Source organism: Aspergillus sydowii (assembly GCF_001890705.1).
Source record: "Aspergillus sydowii CBS 593.65 unplaced genomic scaffold ASPSYscaffold_1, whole genome shotgun sequence".
NCBI lineage: Eukaryota > Fungi > Ascomycota > Eurotiomycetes > Eurotiales > Aspergillaceae > Aspergillus > Aspergillus sydowii.
This window is the reverse complement of record NW_024467859.1, coordinates 702,480-730,360: the sequence shown is the minus strand read 5'-3', so window position 1 is coordinate 730,360 and position 27,881 is coordinate 702,480. Positions and strand designations below refer to the sequence as shown.

The 27,881-nt window shown below is 49.5% G+C and overlaps 11 protein-coding genes across 11 annotated transcripts; 5 read left to right on the top strand and 6 right to left on the bottom strand.

The window, feature by feature from the left end:
- Nucleotides 1–425: 425 nt before the first annotated feature.
- ASPSYDRAFT_38073 (coatomer subunit beta) lies at nucleotides 426–3,972 on the bottom strand. The gene is made up of 5 exons (XM_040845636.1): nucleotides 3,389–3,972; nucleotides 2,904–3,324; nucleotides 2,464–2,853; nucleotides 823–2,416; nucleotides 426–756 (listed from the first exon to the last, which is right to left on the bottom strand). Exons 1-5 carry the CDS (start codon nucleotides 3,691–3,693, stop codon nucleotides 614–616), a joined length of 2,853 nt encoding a protein of 950 aa, XP_040707309.1. The 5' UTR covers nucleotides 3,694–3,972; the 3' UTR covers nucleotides 426–613.
- A 147-nt stretch (nucleotides 3,973–4,119) lies between these two features.
- On the top strand, nucleotides 4,120–4,911 carry ASPSYDRAFT_53187 (mago nashi family protein; the record flags this gene model as incomplete). The annotated part of the gene is made up of 7 exons (XM_040848642.1): nucleotides 4,120–4,157; nucleotides 4,213–4,250; nucleotides 4,302–4,397; nucleotides 4,458–4,521; nucleotides 4,575–4,662; nucleotides 4,715–4,858; nucleotides 4,897–4,911. 7 exons carry the CDS (start codon nucleotides 4,120–4,122, stop codon nucleotides 4,909–4,911), a joined length of 483 nt encoding a protein of 160 aa, XP_040707308.1.
- Nucleotides 4,912–5,498: 587 nt separating this feature from the next.
- Nucleotides 5,499–6,668, top strand: ASPSYDRAFT_138928 (uncharacterized protein; the record flags this gene model as incomplete). Its single annotated transcript, XM_040840890.1, has 4 exons — nucleotides 5,499–5,906; nucleotides 5,959–6,109; nucleotides 6,181–6,538; nucleotides 6,602–6,668. The coding sequence occupies 4 exons, from the start codon at nucleotides 5,499–5,501 to the stop codon at nucleotides 6,666–6,668; spliced, it is 984 nt and encodes a 327-aa protein (XP_040707307.1).
- Nucleotides 6,669–8,219: 1,551 nt separating this feature from the next.
- On the bottom strand, nucleotides 8,220–12,094 carry sskB (putative MAP kinase kinase kinase SskB; the record flags this gene model as incomplete). The annotated part of the gene is made up of 2 exons (XM_040848641.1): nucleotides 8,220–10,521; nucleotides 10,575–12,094. 2 exons carry the CDS (start codon nucleotides 12,092–12,094, stop codon nucleotides 8,220–8,222), a joined length of 3,822 nt encoding a protein of 1,273 aa, XP_040707306.1.
- Nucleotides 12,095–12,137: 43 nt separating this feature from the next.
- On the top strand, nucleotides 12,138–13,014 carry ASPSYDRAFT_239223 (uncharacterized protein). Its single transcript, XM_040844126.1, has 2 exons — nucleotides 12,138–12,756; nucleotides 12,831–13,014. Exons 1-2 carry the CDS (start codon nucleotides 12,448–12,450, stop codon nucleotides 12,933–12,935), a joined length of 414 nt encoding a protein of 137 aa, XP_040707305.1. The 5' UTR covers nucleotides 12,138–12,447; the 3' UTR covers nucleotides 12,936–13,014.
- A 159-nt stretch (nucleotides 13,015–13,173) lies between these two features.
- On the top strand, nucleotides 13,174–14,482 carry ASPSYDRAFT_38067 (uncharacterized protein). Its single transcript, XM_040845635.1, has one exon. It carries the CDS (start codon nucleotides 13,207–13,209, stop codon nucleotides 14,446–14,448), a length of 1,242 nt encoding a protein of 413 aa, XP_040707304.1. The 5' UTR covers nucleotides 13,174–13,206; the 3' UTR covers nucleotides 14,449–14,482.
- A 2,506-nt stretch (nucleotides 14,483–16,988) lies between these two features.
- Nucleotides 16,989–18,750, top strand: ASPSYDRAFT_139340 (ammonium permease MEP2; the record flags this gene model as incomplete). The annotated part of the gene is made up of 6 exons (XM_040840942.1): nucleotides 16,989–17,072; nucleotides 17,129–17,193; nucleotides 17,258–17,512; nucleotides 17,565–18,239; nucleotides 18,310–18,541; nucleotides 18,625–18,750. The coding sequence occupies 6 exons, from the start codon at nucleotides 16,989–16,991 to the stop codon at nucleotides 18,748–18,750; spliced, it is 1,437 nt and encodes a 478-aa protein (XP_040707303.1).
- An 865-nt stretch (nucleotides 18,751–19,615) lies between these two features.
- Nucleotides 19,616–21,449, bottom strand: ASPSYDRAFT_53182 (tubulin beta chain; the record flags this gene model as incomplete). The annotated part of the gene is made up of 8 exons (XM_040848640.1): nucleotides 19,616–19,649; nucleotides 19,704–20,063; nucleotides 20,114–20,448; nucleotides 20,503–21,013; nucleotides 21,078–21,119; nucleotides 21,187–21,212; nucleotides 21,287–21,310; nucleotides 21,438–21,449. The coding sequence occupies 8 exons, from the start codon at nucleotides 21,447–21,449 to the stop codon at nucleotides 19,616–19,618; spliced, it is 1,344 nt and encodes a 447-aa protein (XP_040707302.1).
- A 326-nt stretch (nucleotides 21,450–21,775) lies between these two features.
- Nucleotides 21,776–23,301, bottom strand: ASPSYDRAFT_190925 (uncharacterized protein). The gene is made up of 4 exons (XM_040843640.1): nucleotides 23,148–23,301; nucleotides 22,981–23,022; nucleotides 22,403–22,897; nucleotides 21,776–22,334 (listed from the first exon to the last, which is right to left on the bottom strand). Exons 1-4 carry the CDS (start codon nucleotides 23,235–23,237, stop codon nucleotides 22,212–22,214), a joined length of 750 nt encoding a protein of 249 aa, XP_040707301.1. The 5' UTR covers nucleotides 23,238–23,301; the 3' UTR covers nucleotides 21,776–22,211.
- A 611-nt stretch (nucleotides 23,302–23,912) lies between these two features.
- Nucleotides 23,913–25,807, bottom strand: ASPSYDRAFT_38062 (U2 snRNP complex subunit CUS2). The gene is made up of 6 exons (XM_040845634.1): nucleotides 25,552–25,807; nucleotides 25,175–25,297; nucleotides 24,710–25,107; nucleotides 24,553–24,661; nucleotides 24,338–24,493; nucleotides 23,913–24,287 (listed from the first exon to the last, which is right to left on the bottom strand). Exons 1-6 carry the CDS (start codon nucleotides 25,741–25,743, stop codon nucleotides 24,075–24,077), a joined length of 1,191 nt encoding a protein of 396 aa, XP_040707300.1. The 5' UTR covers nucleotides 25,744–25,807; the 3' UTR covers nucleotides 23,913–24,074.
- Nucleotides 25,808–26,089: 282 nt separating this feature from the next.
- On the bottom strand, nucleotides 26,090–27,488 carry ASPSYDRAFT_83555 (uncharacterized protein; the record flags this gene model as incomplete). The annotated part of the gene is made up of 3 exons (XM_040851236.1): nucleotides 26,090–26,489; nucleotides 26,553–27,139; nucleotides 27,198–27,488. 3 exons carry the CDS (start codon nucleotides 27,486–27,488, stop codon nucleotides 26,090–26,092), a joined length of 1,278 nt encoding a protein of 425 aa, XP_040707299.1.
- Between the last annotated feature and the right edge of the window lie 393 nt (nucleotides 27,489–27,881).

The following is a 27,881-nucleotide window of genomic DNA, read 5'->3' as shown; positions in this document are numbered from 1 at the left end:
TAGAGTCAGATCAAAGGCAGAAGAACACCGCGATATAATACGGTTAAAAATACAATATGAGAAAGATGAGGGGAGAGACAGGATAATAGGAGAGTAGGAGGTTGTCGGAGCCTCGGAGGCGCTGGAGACGGCGAGATGAGGGAAAATGAGCACTAACTTCTGACTGAAACTCTCGACCCCCGTTTTCGGTCGCTGGTTTGTCCTCCAAACAACGAAAAGATCAAAGTTCCAAATGCAAACTGAAATTGGTTCCTTCCTGCGCTGAGACTACATCATATTTTTAATAAATTTCAAATAAAAGCCAACACCCATAATCCGACACTTCCGCTCGTAGGCGTCCAAGATACGGTTTAGCCCCGACCTATTAGGACATCAATAAACATGTATTTTTCTGTTTATAGAAACATGGTTATGAATATATTAGTTTTATTGAAAGGAATATTTTCTTATCCGCCAACACACAGTACAAGAACATATTCCCAAGCAAATTCATCCATCAAGGCTAGCAAAGAAAAAGACAACGGGCAAACATATCAATATGATCGTGGAATAGGTAAGAGGAAATTGATCACTATTCAGATATAGGAAACAAAAAAGAAACTTAGAATTCTATTCATGCAGTCGACGCTTTGAGACCCTTCAGCGAGCCAAGGCTTAGAGCCAGCCCTTGAGAACGGCTTCTTATCCGGACAAAACCGGTAACTGGACCATCGTCTCCTTCCTTCTCAATACTCAAGTTCGCTAAAGCATCCTCGCCTATAAGAAGTCATCAATTAGCATGTGTGTCCTACAAAGGGTAAGTTATAAGTGGTGTAAACGTACCGAATACACTCCGGGCGTAGAGATTAGCACTCAGGAACCGGCAGTCACCTGTGAGCGAGGCCTCGGGAGTAAGGCACGCCATGTTGGTGCTCTCCATGAGTTGCTTGAGGAATTCGCGGAGAGTCTTAGCCTTAGAATTGATATTAACCTTGTTCTCCCATTCAAATTCGGTCCACATCGTGCGGAACTGGGTCTCGGTGCACTGAGCAGGCTGGATGTAGTCCATAATATCAGCGTGGATATCATTGAGAATGACAACATGAGTTTCCGTTGAGCTAGCACCGTCGTACACAATGTTACCGAAAATAACACCCGTATCCGTCGATGACACCTTGACTGTAGCCTGCACGTTCAAGAAGTCACGAGGGCCGAGGTTGTGAGTAGTTGGCCGCTCAACGACCTTCAAGTCTCCCAGCGTAGCGAACTCAACTGACAGGTTCTGCAAAGTCTCCAGGGTCTGGTTAACCAGGAGCACGTCGAGAACAATATCAAATTGGTGCACCGTAACATAAGCCTCCGCATAGACGGGGTCTGAGAAACCAGTAAGTTGAACAACGCGACTGAGCTTAGACGACACGGTTTCCACCATGGAGTCACCTCCTGTTGCTTTGGCGAGATCGAGCTCAATCTCCTCTGCCCCTTCATCTGATTTCTTCGTGAACTGCCGGATCGGGATGGCGTCGTCGATCTGAACAGCGCTCTTAGCCTTCTCCGAGGCTTCCTTGGCAGCTCGTTTCTTGTCTTCGACCTGGACCATAGCGCGGAAGGCCTTGCGAGTGTCCTCGAGGAACGTTGTCTCAATTTCCTTCCTCTCAGAGAATTCAGCAAGAGATCGAACACAGGTCATGATGCGGTCAACAGAATCCTCGTCAATCGGAGCGGCGACAAATTGCGATTGACCAACACGAATGATGGAGATCATAATCAACATGGCTTCAGCGCGTAGAGCGTTGGTACGAGCAGGTTCCTGGGAGACTTCCGAATGCCGCATCACCAACTTAGTCAATGTAGATGAGAGAACAGTTGCAAGGTAGTAATCGCCATCCAAGATCAGCTGGCGCAGAGGAGGCTTCTGGGCCGCCTTGACTGCCTGCAGACGAGCAGCAGCCGCGGACTGGCTAGTAAGGGCGCTCTCCGTTGCATATGTACCATCTGCCAGCACCTTCGGAGCTGAGGGTTTGGCGTGACCATTGATCTGTTCCTTGGGCAAGGTATCTTCGGGTACCTCTTCAAGAAGCCGCTGTTCTGAAGCCAAGATAGGTATCTCCCCGAGACTTGCTCTAATCTTCTTCCAAGCCTCACGAATATCTCTCTCCTCAAGCGAATACTCGCCAACAACCCACAGTACGCCACGGTAAACCTTTCCGGCGCGGACCTCACTGAGAGTAGAGACTAGGCGGTCCACAATGGACGCGCGAAGCTTGGGGAATTTCTCGACGACCTCCTTGACGAACGAAATCACGTCAACCGCGGAGTTGTTGTTGAAGTCGGCGATAAAGTCCATCAGCAGGTCGACAACGCTTGCAGCAATCTCTGAGAATTTGATAGCGCAGTTGTGAATTGATTGGATGAGTAGTTGACGGTACTCGCTGTTCTGCAAGGTGTTAGTTCGGAAATCAAGCAAGGAAGGCTTAAACCTACCTTCTCATATTGTTCGTCCACAGTCTTGGCGAGTTCTTTCTTCAAAAGCATCACGATTTCCTCCACGTTTTTGCTGGAGACCATTTCCAAGGCGATACCGAGAGCTTTCCGTCGTACATCGATATCAGGGCTAGAGAGAACCCGGAGAATCTCCATTGTAAGGTCGTCGAGAACACCTTCATTGCGGATTCGTAATTGATCTACTCGGTCCAGGACAATGAGCTTCACGTTGTTGTCCGCCTCCTTGATGCTCAACTCGATCAATTTCCCCGCAGCGGCTTTAACGGCGACCGGATTACTGGTGAGTGCTGTAAGGGAGGTAGCAGCTTCGTATACCACAGTACTTGTCGAGGCATCGAGAAGGTCAAAGATCAATCGCAGATATCTCGCCTACTTCCATTAGCGGGTGTATCGTGTCAACTTCCATGGAAACAACTCACCTTATTTTGCGAGTTTTGCACCGCATCCTTCCTAATAAACTCCAGCTCGGCAAGTTGAAGCAATTCATCAGTATTGGGGATGCTGTCAAAGGTAGAAGCCAAGTACTCCAGCGCCTTCTGGTGGCTAATAGACATAAGGGCCGCGAATGCATTCCGTTTGCAAGTGCCATCGGATTCTGTTTCGAGGAATGTCTGGATGAGCTCTGGCGCATCGGGGATGAGAGATTCCGAATGTTGGAAAATAGACGCAACAGCCCATACGGCACTCTTCCTTACGTATGCGTGTCGATGGTCCAAACATGAGCGTGCGGATGAAAGGAGGGGTTCGATGAGTTCGGGCTCTCGGAGCTTGCAGAGGAATCGCAGGGTGTTGCCTCGGACGAATTCGTTAGGGTGCTGGAGGTCGTTACGAATGCCATTGCTGCATGAAAGGCGATCAATTAGAGAGGCGAGTGACATTACTCTATTTATGGATTGGTACTTACCACACCAGGATCATTTCCTGCTTAAGCTTCCCATTTGAGTCGTGCTTCGGACAGATCTCATAGTAGAAGTATAGGAGTTTCTTAAGAGGCTTGCTCTTGGATGGCATGACAAAGCGAATGATGTGCATCAATAACTGAGGCATGGGATCTCCGTTGAGCATGATCGTAATGATCCTCCTCATTGTATCCAACTTGGTCTCATCGTTACCCTTCTCCAGCTGCACCTTCAGCTCTTGTTGAGAAGGCTGGTCAGCAGCGTTGTCCAGGTGGACCAAGCTGTACGCATTTTCCAAAAACGACGCCATGGTGTCTGAGGTTTAACGAACGGCCGTAGTGAAAGGGGCGGAGGAGGAGGGCTTGGAGCGGCCAGTCAGTACGGGGGGTTCCAGGTGTTGTTTTGGGCCCTTCAGGGAGAGGGAGGACTGAGAGGACGAGGCGTGGAAACGCACCAGGCAAGCACTCCCCAGGCGAACGGAGCAGGCGAAATGTAGTAGTCTCAAGCAATTAAACTCCCCTCGCCTACCTGGAATTCATCAGCGCAAATGTTGACAATGTGGAGGCTTCACCAATATGATGTTCAACCTGGCCATTTGCGCGGGCCCGCAAGCTGTCCGGAATGTGTGGATGACTAAGCCCCGCCTGGGCCACCGCCAGACAATCAAGGCGGGACGTGGGTTTCTCGCCGCAAAGCCGCCTCCTACGACATCACGCTGGTTGACGAGGAACTGAAAATGTCGGGTCAAAACGAGCAATTCTATCTCCGCTACTAGTAAGGCCTATCTGTGTTTTAGCCCAGGTTTCCTCCGCTGCTGACGGTTCCGCAGCTCAGGTCACTCTGGGCGGTTTGGACATGAGTTTCTAGGTGAGTCCGGCCTTTGCCTTCACGCGCCATTACACGTGCTAACTACAGCAGAATTCGATTTCCGTACCCTCGGCGATGGTCGCAGCGCTGCTGTTCGATATGCGAACAATTCCAATTATCGCAATGACTCCCTCATCCGTAAAGAGAGTGAGTACCGGGTGGGCGATTCAGTGGCAGTAGGATGTTTCTAATCGGCGGACTATATAGTGTGCGTGAGTTCGGCGATGATCCAGGAAATCAAGCGCATCATCAAGAATAGCGAGATTTTGAAGTATGCATACCCCCGTTTTCGAGCTGAGGGCTGTCAGGCTAACACGCTGATAGGGAGGATGATTCGAACTGGCCGCAGAAGAATAAGGACGGGCGACAGGAGCTAGAAATACGATTAGGCAATGATCATATCTCGTTCGAGGTGAGTTTTTAGCCGTCGAGCGTCGGGAGTTTCACCACCTAACGCTGAGCAGACGGCCAAAATCGGGTCAATCTCTGAGGTGACGGAATCCGCAGACCCTGAAGGTCTTCGGGTGTTCTACTACCTTGTACAGGATCTAAAGGCACTGATCTTTTCTTTGATATCTCTCCACTTCAAGGTAAGTCAGGCTGAGGTTGTGGTTTTCATGGCATGTGGTCTGATAGTGCAATACAGATCAAACCGATCTAAGGGACGCAACTGCTCTACTACCTTTCCGGTTACAACAGCAGTATTGCGTGGCAATGGAATGAAATACCCGGGTATAGCGGCTAATGATAGGCAAAAGTAATGAATTGATATAATCATGGCCATTAATTATGTAGACTAGGAAGTGTAGTTGATATAAGGACAGGGCACTGAATGACCAATTGATGCCTGAATTTGTTGCCTGAATTTGTTGCCTGAAGTGGGATTGTCGCCCCCGCAGCGCCGCAGCTCGCATGACCAGAGACTTAGAGCGGCCACTGCGGACGCCAATGACCCGCCTATCCCTTTTGGGCAGAGAGGCCTGCACTCATTGCTGTGTCACTCCATCACTTAACCTGGATATCCTGCACACCTGCGTCTACTGCGGCTAACCCTCTCGCCTGTCCTCCTCGATTTCTGCCAGATCTCAACCCCCTCACTCTCCTTCTCTGTCCTCCTGTAACAACCCCCTTCACTCTTCCGTTTTTGCTTCTTGTATGCATTGTCTGGCTGTTCATTCGCCTGCCCTCGTTCGCCACCCATCCCGTAACCATCTCGATCCGATGTCATTCCCTCGTTAATCCGTCGCAATGCCTACTCCGAGTGACAGCACGCCTCGTTTGAATGCCGCTTCGGTCATTGAGGACCTTTCCGCTCGCGCGACCTGTCCTCCCGAGCCAGAAAGGTTGGCATCCTGGCGAGAGGAGCTGGATTCTCCTGCCCTGATCGAGAGGGACTCGACGCCCGATAACGTTCCTTCCCCAGGTGTCGCCTCGCCTCAACCCGTGCCCATGCGTACAGACAGTGCGGCCGGCCGTGGGGACTCGGAACCGTTGAAGGTGGAGATGGAAACTAGCGCGTCTCCAAGCAGTATATCCAGATCGGACGAGGAACCCTCCATGGGGAGGGTGAGTCCAACTAGACGCACTGCAAACTCTGCCGCAACGGTCCCTCCGTCGCCTTCGACCCTTCTAAGCTACGAATTCTCGAATATAAGAGTATGTGACTTTAAAAGCATAAGCAGTAATTACATTCAGCTAACATGACCAGCTGCTTCCTAATTATACTTCATCCTTTCTGCGACCGGGAAGTAAATTCACGGGCACGCAGCAATCTGATCGACAAGTTTATAATGTCGACGTGGAAATCAAACATGTGGACATGACTGAATCCTATCTATGCGGATATCTCCGCATTCAAGGTTCGTGGCAGAACAATGTCTCTTATGCTACCACGGCTGGGGTTGAGGCTAACTTTTGTCCATCTATGAAGGCCTCACCGAGGACCATCCTACTTTGACAACTTTTTTTGAAGGAGAGATTATTGGAACTAAGCATACTTTCAAGACTAGAAATGAATCATGGGGTGCTTCAGAGAAGACCGACATGCATCACTGGGCACGGTTCCCCGCTTGGCGACCGTTAGCCAAACAAGCAAAGAGACCTGATTTTACATATTGGGATTTCGCCGAACGCGACCACATCTTCATGCGCTGGAAGGAGCATTTCCTTGTTCCCGACCATCGCGTCCGGACGATATCCGGTGCTAGCTTCGAAGGATTCTATTACATCTGCTTCAACCAAGTTGAAGGCACTGTGTCCGGCATTTACTTTCACGCAAAGAGCGAGAAGTGAGTCATAGGTCCCATAGAAGTTGTTTTACTTTATCATACTAACCCTTCTTCTTTTTCAAGATACCAGCAGTTAGACCTCAAACACGTTGAAAATCACGGACGCACCCCGGCCATTGAATTCCGCTAAATGGATTCCCTTTGGTCACCATAATTGAATAACCTATTCGGTATTCTGCAGAGTGATGGGTAGCATATAGTACATGCTGTCCCATCCCACTTCTTCCCACTGTCGTTATATAGCACACCGATCGACCTCTATATCTCGATCTGTTCCGACTCTCCTCCACAGTGCCACCAAGAAGTTAAGATTACGCCATACTTCTACCTCGCCATACTGTTTTCTACCCATCCATCGACAACTTATGCTTCATGATGATCCTTTTCTCAATTGGCGTTCCATTGGTTTTCATGGTCTCGAGTTATACTCATTCTCTTTCCCATTCCTCAATGACGGTCTCCCGGTTACTTTCTCTACTCTTAAACATTATATTCTCTGTCGCTTTCCAGGTTGCTTACGAGTGTGCTCCATTTTACCAGCGTCTGAATGATTGTTTCTCGTCTCCATTGCGTTTGGAGTCATTACGCATGCATGTTTATTTGGCCTTCCTTCTTCGAGTTGACAACTGCCTCGGTACTCAACCTACCATCGCCCGGTTGCAGGCTATCCGGACACATAAGTTGCTGCTTTTATTGATACTTTACCCTTCACTCACGTTATACGTCGTCTTCGACGTTTTACAAAATATTCGTTTTCTTTGTGTCGTCCTCTCAGAGGACCTCGCAATGCACATGCCATCCTCCATCCCTGACTTCGATAATACCTTATAAGTTTCGTGAATTTTTTTTATTATCATTTACAAGTAAACCACTGAGCCACTGGGACGTTTCCCGGTTTCGCCATCGCCACGCATGTCGACATGACGAATAGACCCAACGGTGCGATATCGGATTACCCGCCGCGAAAGCCGACCCACAAAATTACTCCAGGATCTCCATTTTACCAGTATTACTACTACCATACTAAATTCTGCATTAGACAGGATCAAATTTCTAAGCTTGATAGGGAATCAGTTGGTCTACTCAATTATCCAACTGTCTCCAGCGGATTAGAGAGCAAGATGATATTGGCTTAAGTCGTGTATACATGCAATGTCAAACACTACGAAGACGTCCGTCCACTCTGTAGTATACTAAAGGGGGAGCGGGCATTGGAAACGCACAATGTCATGATGAATTTGAATGTGATCTTTGTTAGATAGATAAGGTGAGGAGAAAAGGAAAGATACAGGTTCCAAGAAGATAAATAATTGTGTGGTGGTAAGTAGTATGAACAGGTTGGAAAATGTGGTATTTGTGGACTTCGATGGATGAAGGAGGCTGTTCTCTGCTAAGAGAGACGGGGTATCAAATGCAATGAATGGGTTCGTTGTGTCAAAAGAAGATGAGGATCATGATGATAATAGGAAGGTGTGAGATTGTGGTGAATGAATGGGTTTAATGCTGGTGTTTGCTGGGCTGGTCGTATACTCCTTGCCCAGTCTTGAGCACTGTGAAGAAGACGGTGGTGCTCAGAAGGTAAAAGTAAACAAAATGGGTCGTGCGGTGGGTGTGAATATTGCGGCACCACGGCGTAATGGTAGAGATGGGGCGTCAGGAGGTAAAACAGAAAAGCGAGGCTTTACATGTATGTCGAACCATGACGGCTGCCCGAGGCTGAACTGCTGAAACTGCCGCTATTCTCGCTAGGCGGGGTAGCTGGCTCAATCACAACCTGTTGACGGATGGAGACAATCCATTCGTGTTGAAGCAGTTCCGCTGCCGTGGGTCGCTTCAGCGGATCGCACTCGAAGCACCGGCGGAGGAAGTCGATGCCGAGGTCGCTGAGCTGATCCTGGTTTGGCAGCTGAGGCCGGTTTCCTTGGGCAATGTTGTACATTATAGCCCACTCGTTGTCGAGAGTGGACCAAGGACGACGACCGGTAGCCATTTCCAAAATGACACAGCCCAAAGACCAGATGTCCACAGCTCCTTGGCGGTGGACTAGCTTTTGGGTGTCGCCGCGAATAACTTCAGGAGACATATACATTGGGGTTCCGGTCATGGTCTTCTGCTGCTTGCCACGGTTGGGCGCTATCTGGGTATCCTTAGGGGCAATACCATCCCTGAACCCTGCGTTCCCAAGAGCATCCATGGGCAAGAGAGTTTTACCGTGGCGTGCGATGATTTTGGCAGCTCCGAAATCGACATACTTGATGATGCCGTTGTGGTCGAGCAGAATGTTCTCTGGTTTGATGTCTCGGTGCACGATTCCAGACTGGTGAAGATATGCTAATCCTTCCAGAAGTTGGAGTGCATATACCATAATGACTGTTTCATCTTCAACACGGCCATGCTCCAGAAGACTAGCGAGCGACCCGCCAGAGCAGTATTCCATGAAAATGTACACCTTGTCGCGATGAACTTCGATGCCATGATACGAGACAATGTTGGGGTGATCCAACACCTCCAGGACGCCCATCTCGTCACGAATCTGCTGCGAGATCTTAGGGATAAGCTGGGGATCTTGCAGCCGGATCTCTTTGACCGCCATAAGATAGTTACTATCCAGGTTAATCGCAGCATAGACAGAGCCAAACGTTCCACCTCCAATGTATTGACCCTGCTGCCATCGTAGTGTGACATTGGTCGCAGACGAAGACAAGACCGCAAGAGACCTATCCGCCTCGTTTGATCCTTCAAGAACTCTTCCCAGAGCCTGCCGTTTAGCATCGGCTTCGACTCTACTCCCTTCGATGCTAGTCAAAGAAGAGAGGCGCTGTTCACGGACAAGTCTCATTGCTTCCGCATCAGTCAAAATACGACCAGGTCCAAGTTTTCGAGAACTTGCGCGCTCATCTGAACGCTGTTTTTCAGCCTTGGCGGCGCGCGAAGACCGTGCACCCATGATATCGAAGTGCGATATGAGAAGCGACATACATCCTGCCACTTTCTGCCGCAAACGTGAGAAATTTGCATCGTCCATCGAGAGAAGGTGCCTGCTAGAAGTTATAGCCATCGCGAACTCAAGAGCAGCCACAGCCCATTTGAATGTCTTTCGATCAGCAGCATCACAATCATCGCAGACGAACGAGACCCAGTCAAGAGACAGATCAGCGAGCCTCGCACTGTTCATCGCGCGTCGATTGGGGTCAACGTTGGATGAACGTTTTCCGAACTCGGTAGCAAAAGCATAGCAAGCCTGAATGAGTTCGTGGTTGTCCACCCCCTTCTCCCTGAGTTGCTTCCTGAGAATTGCAACACTGTCCATAATAGTCATGGACAGCTTGAACGATATTTTCTTGATTCTATTGAGCTCTGCGTTCACACGACCAAGGTTTGCACGCTGTTCAATGGCCATATCAAGTTGAATGCCCGTTAATTGAGCCAGTTCAAGTCTTGCGTTGGACAAACGCTGCTGTGAACCCTCGACAACAAGACGGAGCTTTCCGAGTCGCAAGTCGGTCGGCTGCTCGACAATTTCGACTTGCATCTCTTTACCCGCCCAAGACAACGGCTTTTCAGGACGGACAGCCAAGACATATGGCACGTGGGTAGGTTCCTTCCCGACATCCTCCTCGCGGAATGACGTTCCCAAGATAGCAGAAATGTCATCTGGGCGATTCCACAAGGCTCCATGGGCAAAAAGATAAACACCTTTCTGACCCACGGATCCATTGGACTTGATCAGGAAGTGATCCGATACAAACAGGGCCTCGAAAAAATCCCATGAAATCTCGGCCGGAAGATTATATTCGGAGGCATTTTCGAAAAGTTGGCGCAGGAACCGGGAAAATCGGTAAAGCTTTCGTTGCCGAATCCTAGTTGAGTCCAAGACTCCTTTAAATCGTTTATCCAATTCTGCAGGATCCTCGTCCTCGCGAACATGCAGCTCGCGCTCGAAGTGGACCAGCAAACGGTGGATAGCTCTAGCAGTCAACACACTATATCGAGTTAGTCATACCATAGCATTCTGGCAGAAGGGCTCATGTCATACCTGAACTGTTCAGCGACTTCGATGTCCCCAGTTTCAAGCTGACGGCCAATCTCATTACAGAAATCCCATTCCTGTTCCAGAATTTCCGCCTCTTTGAATGTGTTTTTATTCGCTTGCAATTTCCAGTTCAGCAGGCGGAAGTAGTATCTCAAAGCATCCAACACGACCGCATCGAAACTTTCGTCAATGCATGGAGGGAGGTCCCAGCCTGGTTCCGGTCTTGCAATATCGAGATACCGTCGCTTAATATCAACAGCAGCCCTCATCAGAATTTGGAACTGGGTAATCATCTGGTCGACCAGGATAGGAGACTGCTGCGCTGGATCCTTCATGTTCTTAGCGTAGGAGAGTCGAACGCGTATGATTTCCTGGATCAGACGAGAAGGGAAGTTAATTAAGATGAGGAGTTCTTCGATATATGGCGGTAGATGTCGTTTTGCGAAGGAACTCGCGTTTTCGATCAGAGTATTTTTCGCTTTCTGGATCACTGCACCGATGCCGTTCAACATGTTGTGCTCCCCCTGAAGTGTCTTGAGACCATCTTCCTTCATGATGCGATCGAGGAAGGATGATTCGTCTGTGAGGTCACTGTTAGTCGGTCGGTGTCCAACTTTACTGAAGTCAAGCTCCTGATTGCCGACCCATTTTCGCAAAATAGCAAGCTCTGTGTTAATCAGGATAGTAGTGTTATGCCAGGCGTACACAGCATCGCGGCTAGAGCAGTATTCCTCTGAAGAGACGCGAGGGTGTTCTGTTTCCAACTCTTTATGAGTAGAGTAGAGCGACTCGCATTTCCCAATTTGTTCGACGATATCCTCAACCTGCTTGATCGGCGTTTTCCCAATCTCTGTTTCACCCTTGATCTCAAAGGTGACGATGTCCTCGATGGTTGGGGCGAGTCCAGCTCTTGCTTCCTCAATAAGTTTCCGCTGCAGTGCTACACTCCGCCCACACGACCTGGCCCTCACACCAAGCCATATCGCGTGGTTCTGAGCTGCTGACCTGTTTGACTCCGTAGATCCAAGCAGCCGCTGTTTCTCTTGTTTGACAACATCACCCTTCAAGACAGAAGCCAACATAGAATGCCACTCCAATCGCTCCTGGTTCTTCGGATTCTTGAGCTCTTCCAGCGTAGGCTGGTTGTCATCGGCGATGAAAAGCTGAATGTCGGGGTCGTAGGCATCATCTTCAAAAGGCACCTCCGAAGAAGGCGACGGGTCCTCGATATCAGAATCGATACCGTTCATGCCCATACCGTTATCTTCAAACCGGCTATACCATCCTTGCGGATCCTCGCGTATGCGCTGGACATATGCTTTTTCCTGTGCTCGGTACTGCGCGTTGGGGTCGCGTCTGGGCGTCCGTTTTGCGGATGACGATCGCTGTCGGTCATCTTGGAAGCTGATAAAAGGAGGCGGCCGTCGCTGCGGTGCATATGTGTTGGAAGGAGTGCGGGCTGGGTGAGATGGGCGTTGTAATCGGAACTCGCTTGGCGTTCCTTCCATGGCGGGTGAAGGCATTTTGTCGAGAGCCGGTGTCCCGACGCTGGCACCGCGAGGACGCGTAGGGGTGACGCTTGCCCACGAGCTGAAATTGGAGGATGGAACCGGAGGAGGAGACGACGCGGTGTGGTTGGGGGTCATCTGAGGGTCGTAGGAAGAAGGGTCGGGGATGATAGGGCCCGGCCGGACGATATACGGCGGGTTGGCCAGCTCGTCAGACGAGCCGGAGCCATCGGAGTCACCTCGACCTAGCTCAGGCCGCTCCAGAATCTGGTATTCATGGACCGACTGGGGGTCCATGGTGACGGGTGGTGGGGAATTGGGGGGTTGAGAGGAAAGTCGAAGGTTGAGCCTAAGGCGGAGAAGTTGAGATGAGATGGCAGAGTGTGGTGGTTGTGGCGGTGCGTCTCCGCATGTGCAGTGGCAAACACACCGGAGGCATTTCCGGCAATCACAAAACAAATAAGCAGACGAAATTCGATAATAAGAAAAGTATACGGCGCATGTTCGACAAGGCAGCAAAAATAATGAAACACCCTATTGTAATGGTTTGTAGAGTCCAACGGTGCCGATCCCCCCTTTTCAAGCACACGCCCGCAGTCAGGGGAAATCGATTGCATCAAAAAGAAAGCAGTCGATGGTTTAACCCTGAATTGAATCGCAATATCCATGCCTTATATGTGAGAGAAAACTATTTGTGATATATGTGACGCATTAAAATGAGTGCAACAAAACAGCAGCTAACGACACTCAGTATAAAGTGCTGATCCCTTTATATATCTTGGCAACGATACAATCAGGCATGTATGAAAATGGGGTGTTGGAATATAAGATAAACATTATATTCCAGGCGGCGTGACAATAAAATATAGACAGGCTGGCTGGTTCAAGCCTTGTAACTGTCTCAATCCAGCTCTTTGGTGGTAGGTCTTCGTGCCGATAGAGCGGGCTTCGTGCCGTTGGAGTTTGGAACCGAAGTATATGAGGGCGGCCGAAACCAGTCTTCATCCTTTTCCTTCTGCATCCTCAACATCCAATTACGATACTCGATATCAATTTTATCGTGTCAATAGGACAATACCAAGTTAAAAAGACAAAAAAAAAAAAAAAAAAAACCATTCAAAAAGAAAATGCATGCTTCCTCCTTCACATTACACTCCCGCGAGTACCGCATCCCAGAAGGTCCAACCGTGGTAGTCTGCATCGACGGCTTTGACCCCGAATATCTCGAATCAGGCCTGGAGCGAAATCTGCTACCAACATTCAGATCTTTTGTCGAATTCGGTTTCCACGCAACGGCGAAGAGCTGCATGCCCACTTTCACAAACCCTAACAATGTTTCCATTATCACCGGGGTCCCACCTTCCATCCACGGCATCGCAGGAAACTTCTTTCTAGACCGCGAGACGGGTCGCGAAACCATGATAACAGATGACACTCTACTGAGAGGGTCTACGCTACTGCAGAAAATGTCGGAGCGGGGGGTCCGCGTGGCTGCTGTTACGGCGAAGGACAAGCTGCGCAAGATCCTTGCCCATGGCCTCCAGGATGCTGCGATTTGTTTCTCGGCCGAACGCGCTGCAGATTGCACTATGGAAGAGAATGGGATTACTGATGTGGAGGAGTGGCTGGGTCGACCGGCACCAAGCCAGTATTCTGGTGACCTGTCGCTGTTCGTTCTCGATGCCGGGGTGAAGTTGCTCCAGGAGGGGAGATCGGATTTCTTGTACCTGACCCTCTCGGACTACACTCAGCACAAACATGCGCCGGGTACTCATGAAGCCGACGAATTCATGCAAGCAATTGACGAGCGGCTGGGGCAGCTGATCAGACTTGGGGCAACAGTCGCAGTAACCGGAGATCATGGGATGAGTGCCAAAGCCTCGCCTGCTGGAGAACCGTATGTGCTGTTCCTGGAGGACGTGCTTAATGAGAAGTTTGGCGCAGATGCTGCACATGTTATTTGTCCCATTACCGATCCATTTGTACGGCATCATGGAGCGCTCGGCTCTTTTGTGCGCGTCTACCTCAAGGATATAACGCAGCTGGAACCGATGATCTCGGTTTGCCGGTCATTGCCTGAAGTGGAAGTTGCATTGAATGGAGAAAAAGCGGCAGGGTTATACGAAATGCCGTTGGATCGAGAAGCAGATATCGTTGTCATCTCGACGGAAAACGCAGTTGTTGGAAGCAGCAAGGAGAAGCATGACCTCTCAAAGGTGAGAGATCACCCCCTCCGCTCGCATGGAGGAATTAGCGAGCAAAACATCCCTGTCATCTTGTCGAAGCCGGTGACAGACCGAAGGAAAGCGGAAGAGAGAGAGTGGAGGAACTATGACATTTTTGATTTAGCCCTCAACTGGCCTATTTAGTTAAGAATAGCAACCATAAATTTTCAGTAGAGGGTAACCGATCTAAGCATCATCCATAATACCATGTCCCTGTAATTAGTGCTCTCACCACGATACTCCGTAAAAGGGACTTATACAAGAGCTATTCCCATTGGCTGGCCTGTCGGGCCGTGGCGGGCGATGAAAAATACGAGCTGGTGATTGGCTGCTTAATACTCTCAGCCCTAAGTGAGACTGAGAGGTCACCTTCTGCTCCTTATTTTCATATCCTTGGGGTATTAGTAAGATACCATAGAAGACATTTTATATCCGTTTTAGTATACACTATTTGGTGGACAGCGAAACCATTGTATATTATCTTCAGTGCGAAGATTGTCAGGGAGTGTACGGGCAAAGAAAAGCATTCATATCCTCAGCAGTGGCGGAAAGGGCCCGCGATTCACACAATTCGCCCTGCAACTACATACCACCGTTGAGACAAGTTACACATCCTCATATTGAAACGATAGTTTTATTATGAAAAATAAAATAAAAAACAAAAACATACAACAGCTGGGATTCGCATGTGGTCACCCACCATACTACTAACCAGCCGGCGTGTGGCTTAAGTACGGCTGAGCGGACGGGAAGCCCTGTTTTCCACACCCTGTGGTCGTATGTACTAGACACAGCTCGAAAATGGACTATATAGTTAGTAACTAAACGACATATGATGCACCTTTGAATATTAGCATCGTTGTTGGTAGAGCTAGCTGTCGACTTGATGTGGTTATCAGATAACTAAGCGCAAAGACTGTATTACCACTAGATATTGATACTCCAACGCAAATCAATTTTATCTGGGAACTGGAGTTCGTGCCCTGCATCTTGATTGACGGGGGGGCGGTGGTGGGGGGTAAATCTTTGTGAGTCCCGTAGCCTGACCCATATAGTGTATGGAGCATCTCGGAAGAGATTTAGCTTTGATGGAGACTGCGAATCCAGCATCAGGAAGGATATGATCTTGGCAATGGAAGCCAAGATCTTGTCTATCAATTTGCAGAGCCTGAAAATCCAATAACCATTTGTGGGAGAAACGGCGATGATAAGGAGTACTTAACAGCGCTGATTGGCTGCAGTCGTATAGATAACGGAGCTTCTGATTTGGTTGCGCTCCGTCGGTTTGGTTGTTCGCCATTATTGTAGTACTACTTAGAGTTATAAGCTATGGATATTTTCGGGTCACTGAGACTCCATGGGAATCTCTCCATGCAGGAACCGGCGTCAAGGATGTTCTCTTACACTTCTTCTCGAGGGGGTGTCGGTGGGAAACTTCAACCGCCTCGCAGACTGCAGGGTGCAAAGATGCCTGGGCATTCTCCGCGGCAACGACAGGTCAACTCTTAGATGATCGCCCTGTCGGGTTATGTCCTACTTCAATGAAACTGCAAATACTTGAAAAATGCCCGAGCTCCATGTAAATTAAGGCTGACAGTGCCATCCACGCATGTTTGAAGCTGCGCAAGCGTTATCACAGCGTCCGAGCTCCTATCTCCAGCCAGTCCCGGGACCCCGTGATCAACCAATCAGCGGGCCTGTCAGTTCCCGAACAAGATTAGTGGATATCCACTATTTCAGCTCTGGTCAAGCGTAGTTGCCTCAGGCTTTGTATACAATGCACTGCGGTTCTCCGGGACTCTCCTGTCTTATCCTTTCCCACTGATTTTCATTATTTGCGCAGATCAGTCAATAAAACCGTAATCTGACACTATCTCGTGCATCATGTCCGCGCCTCTTTCTCCATCGTCTTCCTTATCATACCTTCTCCGCTACCAACGCTCTGGTCTGAGAGCACCAGGCTAGTAGCTCCCCTCCTATCCAATCATCAAGGGTATACTTTGATCATGGTTCACTCCAAGGACCTCAAGATCGGGAGACCGTCCATGATAGGAGCTTTTATCTCTTCTTGGAACAGAAGACAGAGTCCTGGATCGGATGACTACCGTGGACCCAGGCTATGAGCTTGCAAACCGAAGCAATCACGAAACGAGTTCGTAGAGAGGCACTCCTCCAGTAGTCTTGGCTCATATATGCCAATACGGAGAAGTACAGCCTACACGATTAATCCATGGGTGACCATGCGCCTAGCGTCTGATGGTGGATCAGTTGGTGCGCTCGACTCATTCCAGAGGCGAGATTTAGCCTGCCTAGCTGCAGGAGGAGGGTAGACAAACTGCTGATAATGATATGACTGGTGTCGGGGGCCATCTATTTCTGCTAGACTATAGGGCCGACTATTGTTATTTATCTCTCCCGCGCTCCCGCTTCCTGCATGCGTTTCTGCTTTATTTTTTCACCTGCTTTATTTTTAAAGATCGTCCAGGGTTTGGCTGCGGTTCTCGCGCGTCTCGAGTCTATATCATCCCTACTTATTCTTATACCACTGCCACTTCGGCTTCCCCTTTCCAGAGTCTACGTGGCCGGCGGATACCAGTAGGATCCCTAAGTGTGATACCTTCTTTGAATTCCTTTTCGACCGTACCTGGTGAACGATACCTCTTCCATCAGTTTGAAACTGCACAATGGCGACGTATCCTGTTCCCTATAATGGGACTGGTACGAACGGTGGAGATTCATCCACCGAAGACCTCAACATTTGGTACAGTGTAAGCTTTTGCTGTAGTGCTGTCAACGACTTGGACCAATCTAACCACCTTACCAGTCCGGCGATATCGCATGGGTCATCACCTCAACCGCTCTTGTTCTTCTCATGATTCCCGGCGTTGGGTAAGAGACAATACTCCAGCCTAAAGAGCAGATTATTAGGGCTAACAACGTATGCTTCGGACAGGTTCTTCTACTCCGGTCTTGCTCGTCGAAAGTCCGCCCTCTCCCTGATATGGCTTTCAATAATGTCCATCGGAGTGGTCTCGTTCCAATGGTTTTTCTGGGGCTACTCGCTGGCCTTCTCCCACGGTGCCGGGAAATACATTGGTAACTTGGATAACTTTGGGTTCAAGGGTGTCCTTGCTGCTCCTTCAGTGGGCTCTGACAAGGTCCCGGACCTACTGTTTGCTGTCTTCCAGGGAATGTTTGCTGCGATTACGTGAGTTATTCTAAAACACCCAGAAGGGATATAAACCTAACTATTAAAATAGTGTTGCACTTGCGGTCGGTGCGGTTGCGGAACGCGGTCGAATGCTCCCCTGCATGGTTTTCGTCTTCATCTGGAGTACTATCATCTACGACCCCGTCGCCTGCTGGACTTGGAACTCTTCTGGTTGGGTCTTTAACCTGGGAGGGTTAGATTTCGCCGGTGGCACACCTGTTCACATTGTCTCGGGTACGACGGCCCTGGCCTACTCATTGATGCTCGGAAAACGTCGTGGCCACGGAACCCATGAACTCAACTACCGCCCTCACAATGTTACTCATGTAGTCATCGGCACCGTCTTCCTCTGGGTCGGCTGGTTCGGTTTCAATGCTGGTTCCGCCCTGAGCGCTAACCTACGTGCCGTGATGGCTGCCGTCGTGACCAACCTGGCTGCCTCTGTTGGTGGCGTCACTTGGTGTCTGCTCGACTACCGCCTGGAGAGGAAGTGGTCCACCGTTGGATTCTGTTCTGGTGTGATTTCTGGTCTGGTGGCCATTACCCCTGGCTCTGGATTCGTGACCCCCTGGGCTGCGTTTATCTTTGGCGTTGTCGGCGCTGCTTCTTGCAACTATGCAACCAAGGTCAAGTACCTCCTTCGAGTCGATGACGCCCTCGATATCTTCGCTGTGCACGGCATCGGCGGCCTCGTCGGTAACCTCCTAACCGGTCTCTTCGCAGCGTAAGTACCCTCGAGAACAAAAAGAATATATATATATATATATATATTAAAACTAATTTAATCGTATTAGTGACTACATCGCCCACCTGGACGGCTCTACCAAGATCGACGGCGGCTGGATCAACCAGAACTACATCCAACTCGGCTACCAGCTCGCCGACTCAGTCACCGGCATGGCCTACTCATTCTTTGGTAGTTGCCTCATCCTCTTCATCATCAACATGATTCCGGGCCTTAGTCTGCGTGTTCCGGAAGAGGATGAAGTCCTTGGTATTGACGACGCCGAGATTGGCGAGTTCGCTGTACGTCCCTTTCCTTTCCCCTTCCTCTTTACTTACAACAACTCTTATAGAATGGATTATTTGCTAACCACTGCTATATATAGTATGACTACGTCGAACTCACCCGAGATGTCATAAACGGAAGCACCGAGCATATTGACGGTGCGTCGAAGCGCAGCACCACTCCGACTGAACCCATTGATGCGTCCCCGGAGCCTCTTAAGGCATAACGGTCTACTTCCTCGCAGCATTTACCTCGATGAGAAATCAGCAAGGGTGAGGTGGACATGACCAAGCCTTGGAAGGTTCACTGGGCCCGGTTGTGCTGTCTGTTGCATCATCGACTTTGTACATAATTGACATTTTTGTTCCTTTACTCATTCTCTCTTTCCTCTTCTTCCAACTTATTACACCCACATATAACGCAATATATATCCCTTTGTTTTTTGTCATGGATATCCTCTCCCGCTTTATAAACACTTCCCTGGACAGTCTAACTGTCCTGGCCGGCTACAATTCTTCGAATGGATAGAGATGCCCTTCCTTGCGTCACTCTGTTAGCCTAGAGTGTCTCAAGTCCAGGCAAGGCCCAACACTTATTTTATTCATGAGTTAGGGCTTCGCCATGGATGAGAGGACAGTCTATTTACTACTAGTGAGCGGTACGGTTAATCGCAGGCGACTTGTAGGTGCGAATCACGAATACTTAACCATAGGACTGCGCCTGGCCACGCAGGGCACCAGTCAAATCGTGCTGTTTTGAGGTCGAACACCGCTGGCGTGCTATTCGGATAGCAGGCTCCCCAGTATGTATACAGAGTGCTCGAAACACCTACACGTTGTTTTATACAACATTGGCAGCACTTGAAGGAGGCTTTTATAGCACAGCTGCATTTGAAACAACTAATATGTGCTATTCATTCAATAGTTTCATGGCACTAGGCCGAAAGAAAGTAGAAACAGAGAATAATTAAGAGCGCTCGAACCAAAACATTTGACTGACAAGGACACATACTGGAACCTTTTCGAGTTCTCGCATGGCTTATCAAGGGTATTATTATGAGCAGTCTCAATTCGTCACTATTGGCTAAACATTTATTCCTCACCCTCAAGGAGTTCCTCCTCACCGCTGTAACGGGGTTAGCTGATGTGTACAAGTACTAATAAGTAAAGGGAAACTTACTACTCCTCCTCGCCTTCGGAGATGGAGGCGTCCTGGTACTGCTGGTACTCGGAGACGAGATCGTTCATGTTGCTCTCAGCCTCAGTGAACTCCATCTCGTCCATACCCTCACCAGTGTACCAGTGCAAGAAAGCCTTGCGACGGAACATAGCAGTGAACTGATCACCGACACGCTTGAAGAGCTCCTGGATGGATGTGGAGTTTCCAATGAAGGTGGAGGACATCTTGAGGCCACGGGGGGGAATGGAGCAGAGAGCGGTCTGGATGTTGTTGGGGATCCACTCAACGAAGTAGGACTGGTTCTTGCTCTGGATGTTGCGCATTTGGTCCTCAACCTCCTTCATGGAGACGCGTCCACGGCTGAAAATAAATTAGCCAAAGTCAGAAATAACATATTCAGGCACACATACAAGATAGCGGAGCAGGTGAGGTAACGGCCGTTACGGAAGTCAGAAGCAGCCATCATGTTCTTGGGGTCGAACATCTGCTGGGTCAATTCAGGAACGGAGACGGCGCGGAAAGAGTAGGCGCCACGGCTGGTCAGAGGAGCAAAGCCGACCATGAAGAAGTGAAGACGAGGGAAGGGAACCATGTTGACAGCCAGCTTGCGCAGGTCAGAGTTCAGCTGACCGGGGAAACGAAGGCAGGTGGTGACACCGGACATGACGGCGGAGACGAGGTGGTTCAGGTCACCGTAAGAGGGGTTGGAGAGCTTGAGGGTGCGCATGCAGATGTCGTACAGAGCCTAGACATAAGTCAGTACCATTGGCCAATTCCCGTGGTTGTGGAAGCAACGCACCTCGTTGTCAATACAGAAGGTCTCGTCGGAGTGCTCAACGAGCTGGTGGACGGAGAGGGTGGCGTTGTAAGGCTCAACGACGGTGTCAGAGACCTTGGGCGAGGGAACAACGGAGAAAGTGGCCATCATGCGGTCGGGGAACTCCTCACGGATCTTGGAGATCAGGAGGGTACCCATACCGGCACCGGTACCACCACCAAGAGAGTGGGTGATCTGGAAACCCTGGAGGCAGTCGCAAGCCTCAGCCTCGCGACGGACGACATCGACGACGTTGTCGACGAGCTCAGCACCCTCAGTGTAGTGACCCTTGGCCCAGTTGTTACCAGCACCGGACTGGCCAAAGACGAAGTTGTCGGGACGGAAGAGCTGACCGAAGGGACCGGCACGGACAGCGTCCATAGTACCAGGCTCGAGATCGACGAGGACGGCACGGGGAACGTACTTGTTGCCGCTGGCCTCGTTGAAGTAGACGTTCATACGCTCGAGCTGGAGGTCGGAGGTACCATTGTAACTGTATTATATCAGGGGCTGTGTTCTGTCGTGTTTTGATCGAGTCCTGGACGGGCTGTACTCACACACCGGAGCCATCGAGGCCGTGCTCACCGGAGATGGTCTGCCTATAGAGTCGTTAGTAAAAATCACGAAAGCAAAGACCATCTGCAATGGATGAAATTTTCGACGCACCAGAAAGCAGCACCAATTTGGTTACCCTGTCACGCATCCAAGTTTAGTATGCTTTCACCCATCCCAAAGACAACCAATTTCATTATGCCCTAGCACTTACACACTGGCCGGTCTGGAGGTGAACCTGTTATGGGTGGAAACACATGGTCAGCATTCCTAAGTTCGTGACATTTAGAACTGGTGGGGTCTCGATTGCCCCCTAACGGGAAGGGGACCCCTCGAGACGCGTCAAAGTGGGAGTGTCAACATACGATCTCACGCATTGTGAAGGGTGTGAGGAGGGGAGAAGGGGAAAGAAAGAATTGACTGCGGAAGCAGGAATGAGGATTGGAGGTGGATGAAAGAAGACTGGGGAACAGCCGGAATTGAGGGGAGGAAAAGAGAGGGAGAGGAGCGAGATCAGGAGAGAGGAAACTTGGGTTGGGGGGAATTTGAGCGGTGAGGAGGAGGCCAGCGCAGACCAACGGGGACTAGACTCGCAAAGCAGAAAAAGATCAACAACAACAAAAGGGGGGCCACCCGATCAGGTTAGCGTGGTTCCAGTCACGGGATCTCCAGGAACGAACCACTTCTTGCTACACGCGAACCACGACACCACGCTCTGGATGAATTCTGGTACAGACTCTGAAGGCAGCTTCTGCTTGTCGCTCTACGACAATTGACGGCGGATGAGCCACTTGGTGGTATTGTTCTCTGGGGTCGATGGAAGACACCAAAATAATTGCTGTTCGATTAGCGTCCCGCCAAATAGTGCGATCGCTTGACTAGCTGCGACTATATCAAACCGGCTGCCGACCTGCCGGAGACTGCTCAGTGCTCAGTGCCAGTGCTCAACTGCCAGGAACCAGCACAGTCCATACTGGAATCAGAGCTCGTTCCTGAGATAACAATGCCAATATCGTCACTTTTTTCCTGGAACCAGTCAAAACAATATCGGGATTTGCTAGTTTCATGATCTGTTCAAGATAAACGACTTCACATTAAGCATTAAAACCTACATATTAAACTAATCCTCATCCAACACTTCAACATTCCCTGTTCAACAGTTGAAAAACACACTTCCCCAACTGATAACTTCCCTTTCCATCCACAGCAGCAACCCGGCTAGTCAGGCATCTCTCCCCATGCATCATTTCAAATCCCCAGATCTGCTAAGGCAATTAGCATCGTGGCCCATAACATATTGAACAGGAAAGGGAAGTGTAGCTATATGTACCGTTTCTGCAGTCCACGCAGACTTTTCACTGCGTTCCAGCGTCTGCACCCAGAGCCCTTTTCCTTCTGCATTCTCAGAATCGCAGCCAGGCCACGGCTCAACTAGGAATCCGTCACAATCGGCCCCAGCAGCATCAATCTCTCCCCTCAAAAACCTCAATATTCTCTCCCCATCTTCACCACTAACATCAACGTTTAGACGTATATGAGGCCTGGCTCTCCTCCCATCTTCGCCTCCACCAAACCCTGCACCCGTAACATAGCGACTCCTCGTAACGACACTTCCAAAAACATAGTCTTCATGCGGTCGTTCCTCCCAGTCCAAAATGCGGTTATCCTCGATAACCCCAATTCCGATGTTCACAGACGAGCGCTGTACAAGGTCCAAATGTACTCTTGGCTCGTTTGTTTTCGGGTCTGTGGACGTGTACTGCGTTATGTGGAGATGGATGGCGGAGGAGTCGATGGCTTTTCGGACGAGCCAGGGTATTTTTTGCTATTAATGGAGTACTGATTAGCCTACCTATTCGACTTGACTTGACTTGATGTCGCCATGGGCTGGGGTTTCTAGAAGCGTACCAGTTTGAGAATGAGTGGGATGTTTGACGAGAGGTGTTTTTCCTGCGTTGTTGTGGCGTCAGTATTAACAAAGTTCTTCTGGGTACGCGCCTCAGGATCCTGTCGAGTTGACAGGAGAACTGGATAGATAGAACGGTAGCTCTGGCTTAGATCATGGGTATACGTACAAGAACCCAAACACCACTCAAGTCCTGCATCGAAGGCGCCGGCCCGGGGGCTTGAGGTGTCTTGCCTCCTGGAACTTCATAGTTCCCCATCTTGTATTGAATGCGGGTGTAGCCCTAAGAAATTAAAGAAGATTGATAATGTTTCTAATGCAATGTCTTGTAAGTTAGATCTTGGATGTCCATTCTATCTACCAGTACAACCAAGCCGCTTAAATACCCCAGCCCTAATCTATCACAAGCTTCACAATGGATCAACAACTCCAAAACAATGAGTCAGTCATAACTACAGAGTAGTTAGCACTTACTTTAGCTGTCCAAGTGTATAAGAAAAGCCAGGTATCTACATTTCTTCCTTCCCATGTGATTCCAGGTACACCACTACTACGTACTACTTGAGCGCAAACTCGTGTCGTGATCTGCATCACATGTAAATCCACCACTACATACCTACCCATCTCATTAGCAAAGAGCCCCAACTTATGGCCTGATTGGGGTAGTTGAACGGGTTCAGCGCCCTAATATGGCCGTCTAAACTCTAGGTATCCATCAAATGAGACCTAGATCACTGTATTTGCTGTGCCGTAGTTCGCTTCACATGCGATTTTGTACCAGCACCTGTTCATTCAGGACAGCTGTTCATGTCTTGCCATCGTGAAGTGGAGAAATTGTTTCCCAACAGTTATAGACGGGCAAGGGCAAAGATTCCCAACCATATTGTTGCCTGGATGTTGATCCCGAGAGTGTTGAGTTGCAAGTCAAACGAGATATCGATGGGCTTGTTGGTTGTGTTAGGGCACTTGTTGATCTGGGTTAAGGCGGGAGCCTTGAAAGGTTTCATGTCCATTATCTTTAAAGAAAAACCACTAGGAACAAATCGAATCTACCTGAAGAAATATGGTACAGTATCGGTAGAGAGGCAATGTTTCCTCATTTGGCCGTGTTTTCTACCTGGTGCGAGCTTTCCAGCCAGGTGCCAAACTCATCCAATCGTTGGTTTTCGTCGTCATCCTCAGCGTCGAATCCCTTTTCAGCCAAGTCTTCGAGCGCTGCTCGTTTCTCGTTGGACTTGCGGAAGCGCTCGCTTCCATTTGAGATATACGCCTCGACGGCTGTTCCTCCGAAGAAGCGTCCGTTCATAAGCTGGGAGGTAGGTTAGCTTCATCTAGTAATCCGTTCGCAGAGGGACGCACCTTCACGCAAGCATTTGCTGACTCGGGGCTCGAGAATCGGACGCTAACGACTCCTGCTTCTTCCTTGTCGTAGAGGACGACATTTGTCACTTCCCCAAGCTTAGAACACTCGTCACGGATATCCTCCTTGATATCAAGGATAGCAGCAGGGTCCTCCTGTAAATTGTCAGCAAAAAGAAACATGATAAACCTTTGGTTGAGGGCACTGAACGTACATCTAACTCTTTAAGCGTAAACATATGCTTGAGTATCACAACCTTCTCGAATCTGGAGCTTGTATCCACCAATGCAGCGGGCTCGTCATCATCCCAATCCGTGAGTTTGCTGGTGCCGTTAGCAGCTGTTAAATTAGTTGGATCAGTTGGATCATACTTGTTCAATTTTTGGGTCCTCTTGATGATCTTCTTCTTATCCCGCATGTTGGTCTTCGTCGGTGCCTCTTGTTGGCTTTTGAAAGAGAAGTCTGCAGCTTGAACCCGCATGGGTCCCTGTGGCCCTGCGACACCCAGCCTAAAGTCGGAGTCATCCAGCATCTGAATTGCCAGGTTGACCGACTCCGGTCGGAAGTAAACAACGAGTAACTCGCCTTTGAATTTTCCATCGTCATCCGTGTACATTTTGATACGCGGCCGGCCGCTGTCAATTTCCTCGGCGATGACGCCACACCTCGAAAAGATATCTCGAATTTCTTCAAAGTCGGCATCGAGAGGGATTGACGTAACGTACACTGCGGTATTAACGCGCTGCTTCTTCGATTTTTGTGAGTCACCCTGCGATTTTACCCAGACATATTAGCACTAGCATATCGCAGCTTCGCGAGGATGTAGAAAGACGAACCTCTCCATTTCCTTGTTGCTTCCGCTTCTTCTTGAGCTGTTGTGTACTTTCTTGCTCTTCATCATCGTCCACCCCCTGAACTCTGTAGGCTTCTTGCTGTTGTCTGAGCAAGTCATCATCGACCTGGAGGACAACCACAGGCGCAAAGCGGCGCCAACCAGCAATCAGTTTCACGATCCACCCAAAATCCACGCGGACTTAGCCATTCGAGCTCATTGCAAAGAATAATAAAAATAATACATCCAGGGAGATATTTTCTTTCCCCTTCTTCTCCGGAAAAGCAATGAAGACAAATCAAAAAGCAAAAGTCAGGGAATTCAGCAGCCGGGGAGTGATGGAACAGGGTCCATCCAGCTGGAGAGAAAGCGCGCACACACCGTCGGAATCCATCGCTTCAATATCGTATCGTAGCTATATTCCTGTCCATCCTCTGTTTCCAAAATAAATTTGTCGTCCAACTTCGAGAAGGAAATTCGAGGGTCGTTGTCGAACTCCGAAGGGTCTTGGGGAAAGTTGCTGAATGGGGCCGGAGAGTTGGTCGCATCGTGCTTGGGTTCTTGTAGCGCCATGGCGAATAAACGAAATAAGTAATGGAAAGAAATTGACCAGATATTTAGAGAAAGAGAGATTGCATGGACTCGCGGAAGAAGTTGAGTGAGAGGGCCCTGCTTGCGGGGAGCGTTGATGACACAGTTACGTAAGCACTGGCAAGCTTGGTTCCTTTTTAGGAAGCATTCTACTGTGACGGGACGGGTGACGGGAGAGGAGGAAACGGCAAATGATGGGGCTGGATAACTAAATAATGATGATTATCTGGTGAATGTTACATTGATTCATGGCTCAGCTGCATATAATTCAAGAACATAAAAAAAGAAGGGTATCGTGAACAGATATGAATAGATCTATATCCAGCGCCTAACCAAACGGACACCCGCCAGTTCGCGAGACCTTGAGGGCTTCTTCTCCTTCCAGCTGATTTTTCCGACCTTTGCCCTCAAACTTAGTAGGCCCGACGTCAGCAATGTAGTAGCCGTCCGGATAATACTTGTCACCCTCATCTCCTGGAAGCGGGCGGCCAAGCGCCCAGGTATACCAGGCTGCCGGGCCCCAGCGATTCCAAATAGTTGGCTTGACGTAGTAAGGCGCGCCATCCCATTGAGTAATGAAGATACGCTCGTTTACGGATTGACGCTCAGTGAAAGTCGTGTGGCGCAAAAAATACGGCCGAGGTAGCGCAAGGTAACGCATGACGAATCGACGGGCCGACAGGACAAACCGAAAAATCCCGGCATATGATGCTGGAGGAGCGTCGTATCTGTGTGACCATCAGTATAATGCGATCCGAAAGTACATCGTCCAAGAATCATTTTATACTTACAACATAGCCTTGCGCAGCCGATCATCCATCATGAATGACACGAATTTGATTCCAATGTGCTGGGCTGGCTTTGGAACCAAGTATACTAGCACTGCTGTAGTTTGATCGGCGACTTCGCGGTTTTTCTCGTCCGGCAGCATGCACTTCTCTTCATAGGCATCGCTCCAGGCCATGATTTCCTCCAGCCATTGGAGGCCATCCCGAAAACCAGTCTTCCCAGATGGAAGCGCATCGTAGCTTACCTCCAACCCGTCGCCCACACTCTTCCAAAAAGTGCCAATAGCGCACTTCTCTACATCGGTGAGTTCGCGCCACTCATACTTCTGGATGAACCTAACCGGTTGAACAGCGAATAGGCCAAGGGTATACAGCATGTCATCGTCGAGAATCATGCCTGAGCTCCGATAACCACTGTGGAGATATCGAGTCCGCACAATGGCTGCTTGACCGCGTGCCGCGGAGGGTGCCTGTCCAACAAATTCCTGGACCAAGGCACTGGTATCTGTATAGCGCTTTAGATAAGTACTGGCGCCAGAGAATTGGCTTGTTTTGGTCAGGGTCCGGGAAATGGTGGGGATGCCATAAGTCTAGGCCATGGACGTCAGTAGTTTGAGGAGGCAGCTAACAAGGGAGGTAAAGACCAACTCTGAAAAGTGCAAACTGCAAGGCCTTTGTAAAGAAAAAAGGGAATTCATATTGTATTAGATTTTTCTGTATTTCAAAGGCGTCCTCGTCTGTCATTCGGGCAAAGGACTCCCGCGTTGGATAGTTGTATTTCTTGTGTATTTGCTTCATATTTCGAAATCGAAGAAGTGAGGCCAATATAGGATATGCTGCGACGAGAGGGACGACATATTGAAGGACTTGTTGGGGCGAGGCATCCTTGAGGATGTTGGCCACTGCTTTGTATAGTGCCGTGGCCGTGGGTGTGGCCATTTTTCGAGGTCTTCAGCTGGCGGAAGAAGGGAGCGTCGAAGCTGAAGCCTGGAAACACCCGTCTGATCAGAGAATAAACAGTATTAAATACAAACAATCGCGCGACGAGCTGGACTGGTGCCGACCGCATTTATAACAAATCGACGGAGCTGGATGGCACCCCACATCTCCAGATCGCCCCTGGGATTGACGAGCGAGAATACGTGTCGAGTCAGCTGCGATGAGTTCAACAGCTACACTTCTCTCTTTCTCCTCCACTACGGCACGTCCGGACCTCGGCTTTCCCATCCTTCTCCTCACACACGGACCGCCAATTGATAATTACTAGGTCTGATTCGCGATAACATAAATCTGAGTTTATTTGGGTGCGGATACGAAGACTGCGCGGGGGTC

What these genes read in the sequence shown, in the direction of transcription:
- ASPSYDRAFT_38073 (XM_040845636.1), bottom strand. Translation starts at nt 3,693, where the DNA reads ATGGCGTCGTTTTTGGAAAATGCGTACAGCTTGGTCCACCTGGACAAC. An exon ending in CAGGAAATGATCCTGGTGTG is followed by an intron (nt 3,325 to 3,388) that starts GTAAGTACCAAT and finishes CCTTTCATGCAG; the next exon opens with CAATGGCATTCGTAACGACC. An exon ending in TGCAAAACTCGCAAAATAAG is followed by an intron (nt 2,854 to 2,903) that starts GTGAGTTGTTTC and finishes TAATGGAAGTAG; the next exon opens with GCGAGATATCTGCGATTGAT.
- ASPSYDRAFT_239223 (XM_040844126.1), top strand. Translation starts at nt 12,448, where the DNA reads ATGAGATGGCAGAGTGTGGTGGTTGTGGCGGTGCGTCTCCGCATGTGC. An exon ending in GCAATATCCATGCCTTATAT is followed by an intron (nt 12,757 to 12,830) that starts GTGAGAGAAAAC and finishes AACGACACTCAG; the next exon opens with TATAAAGTGCTGATCCCTTT.
- ASPSYDRAFT_38067 (XM_040845635.1), top strand. Translation starts at nt 13,207, where the DNA reads ATGCATGCTTCCTCCTTCACATTACACTCCCGCGAGTACCGCATCCCA.
- ASPSYDRAFT_190925 (XM_040843640.1), bottom strand. Translation starts at nt 23,237, where the DNA reads ATGGGGAACTATGAAGTTCCAGGAGGCAAGACACCTCAAGCCCCCGGG. An exon ending in TGAGTGGTGTTTGGGTTCTT is followed by an intron (nt 23,023 to 23,147) that starts GTACGTATACCC and finishes ACAACAACGCAG; the next exon opens with GAAAAACACCTCTCGTCAAA. An exon ending in CTGCGTGGACTGCAGAAACG is followed by an intron (nt 22,335 to 22,402) that starts GTACATATAGCT and finishes TTGCCTTAGCAG; the next exon opens with ATCTGGGGATTTGAAATGAT.
- ASPSYDRAFT_38062 (XM_040845634.1), bottom strand. Translation starts at nt 25,743, where the DNA reads ATGGCGCTACAAGAACCCAAGCACGATGCGACCAACTCTCCGGCCCCA. An exon ending in AGGACCCAAAAATTGAACAA is followed by an intron (nt 24,662 to 24,709) that starts GTATGATCCAAC and finishes TAACGGCACCAG; the next exon opens with CAAACTCACGGATTGGGATG. An exon ending in TTACGCTTAAAGAGTTAGAT is followed by an intron (nt 24,494 to 24,552) that starts GTACGTTCAGTG and finishes GACAATTTACAG; the next exon opens with GAGGACCCTGCTGCTATCCT.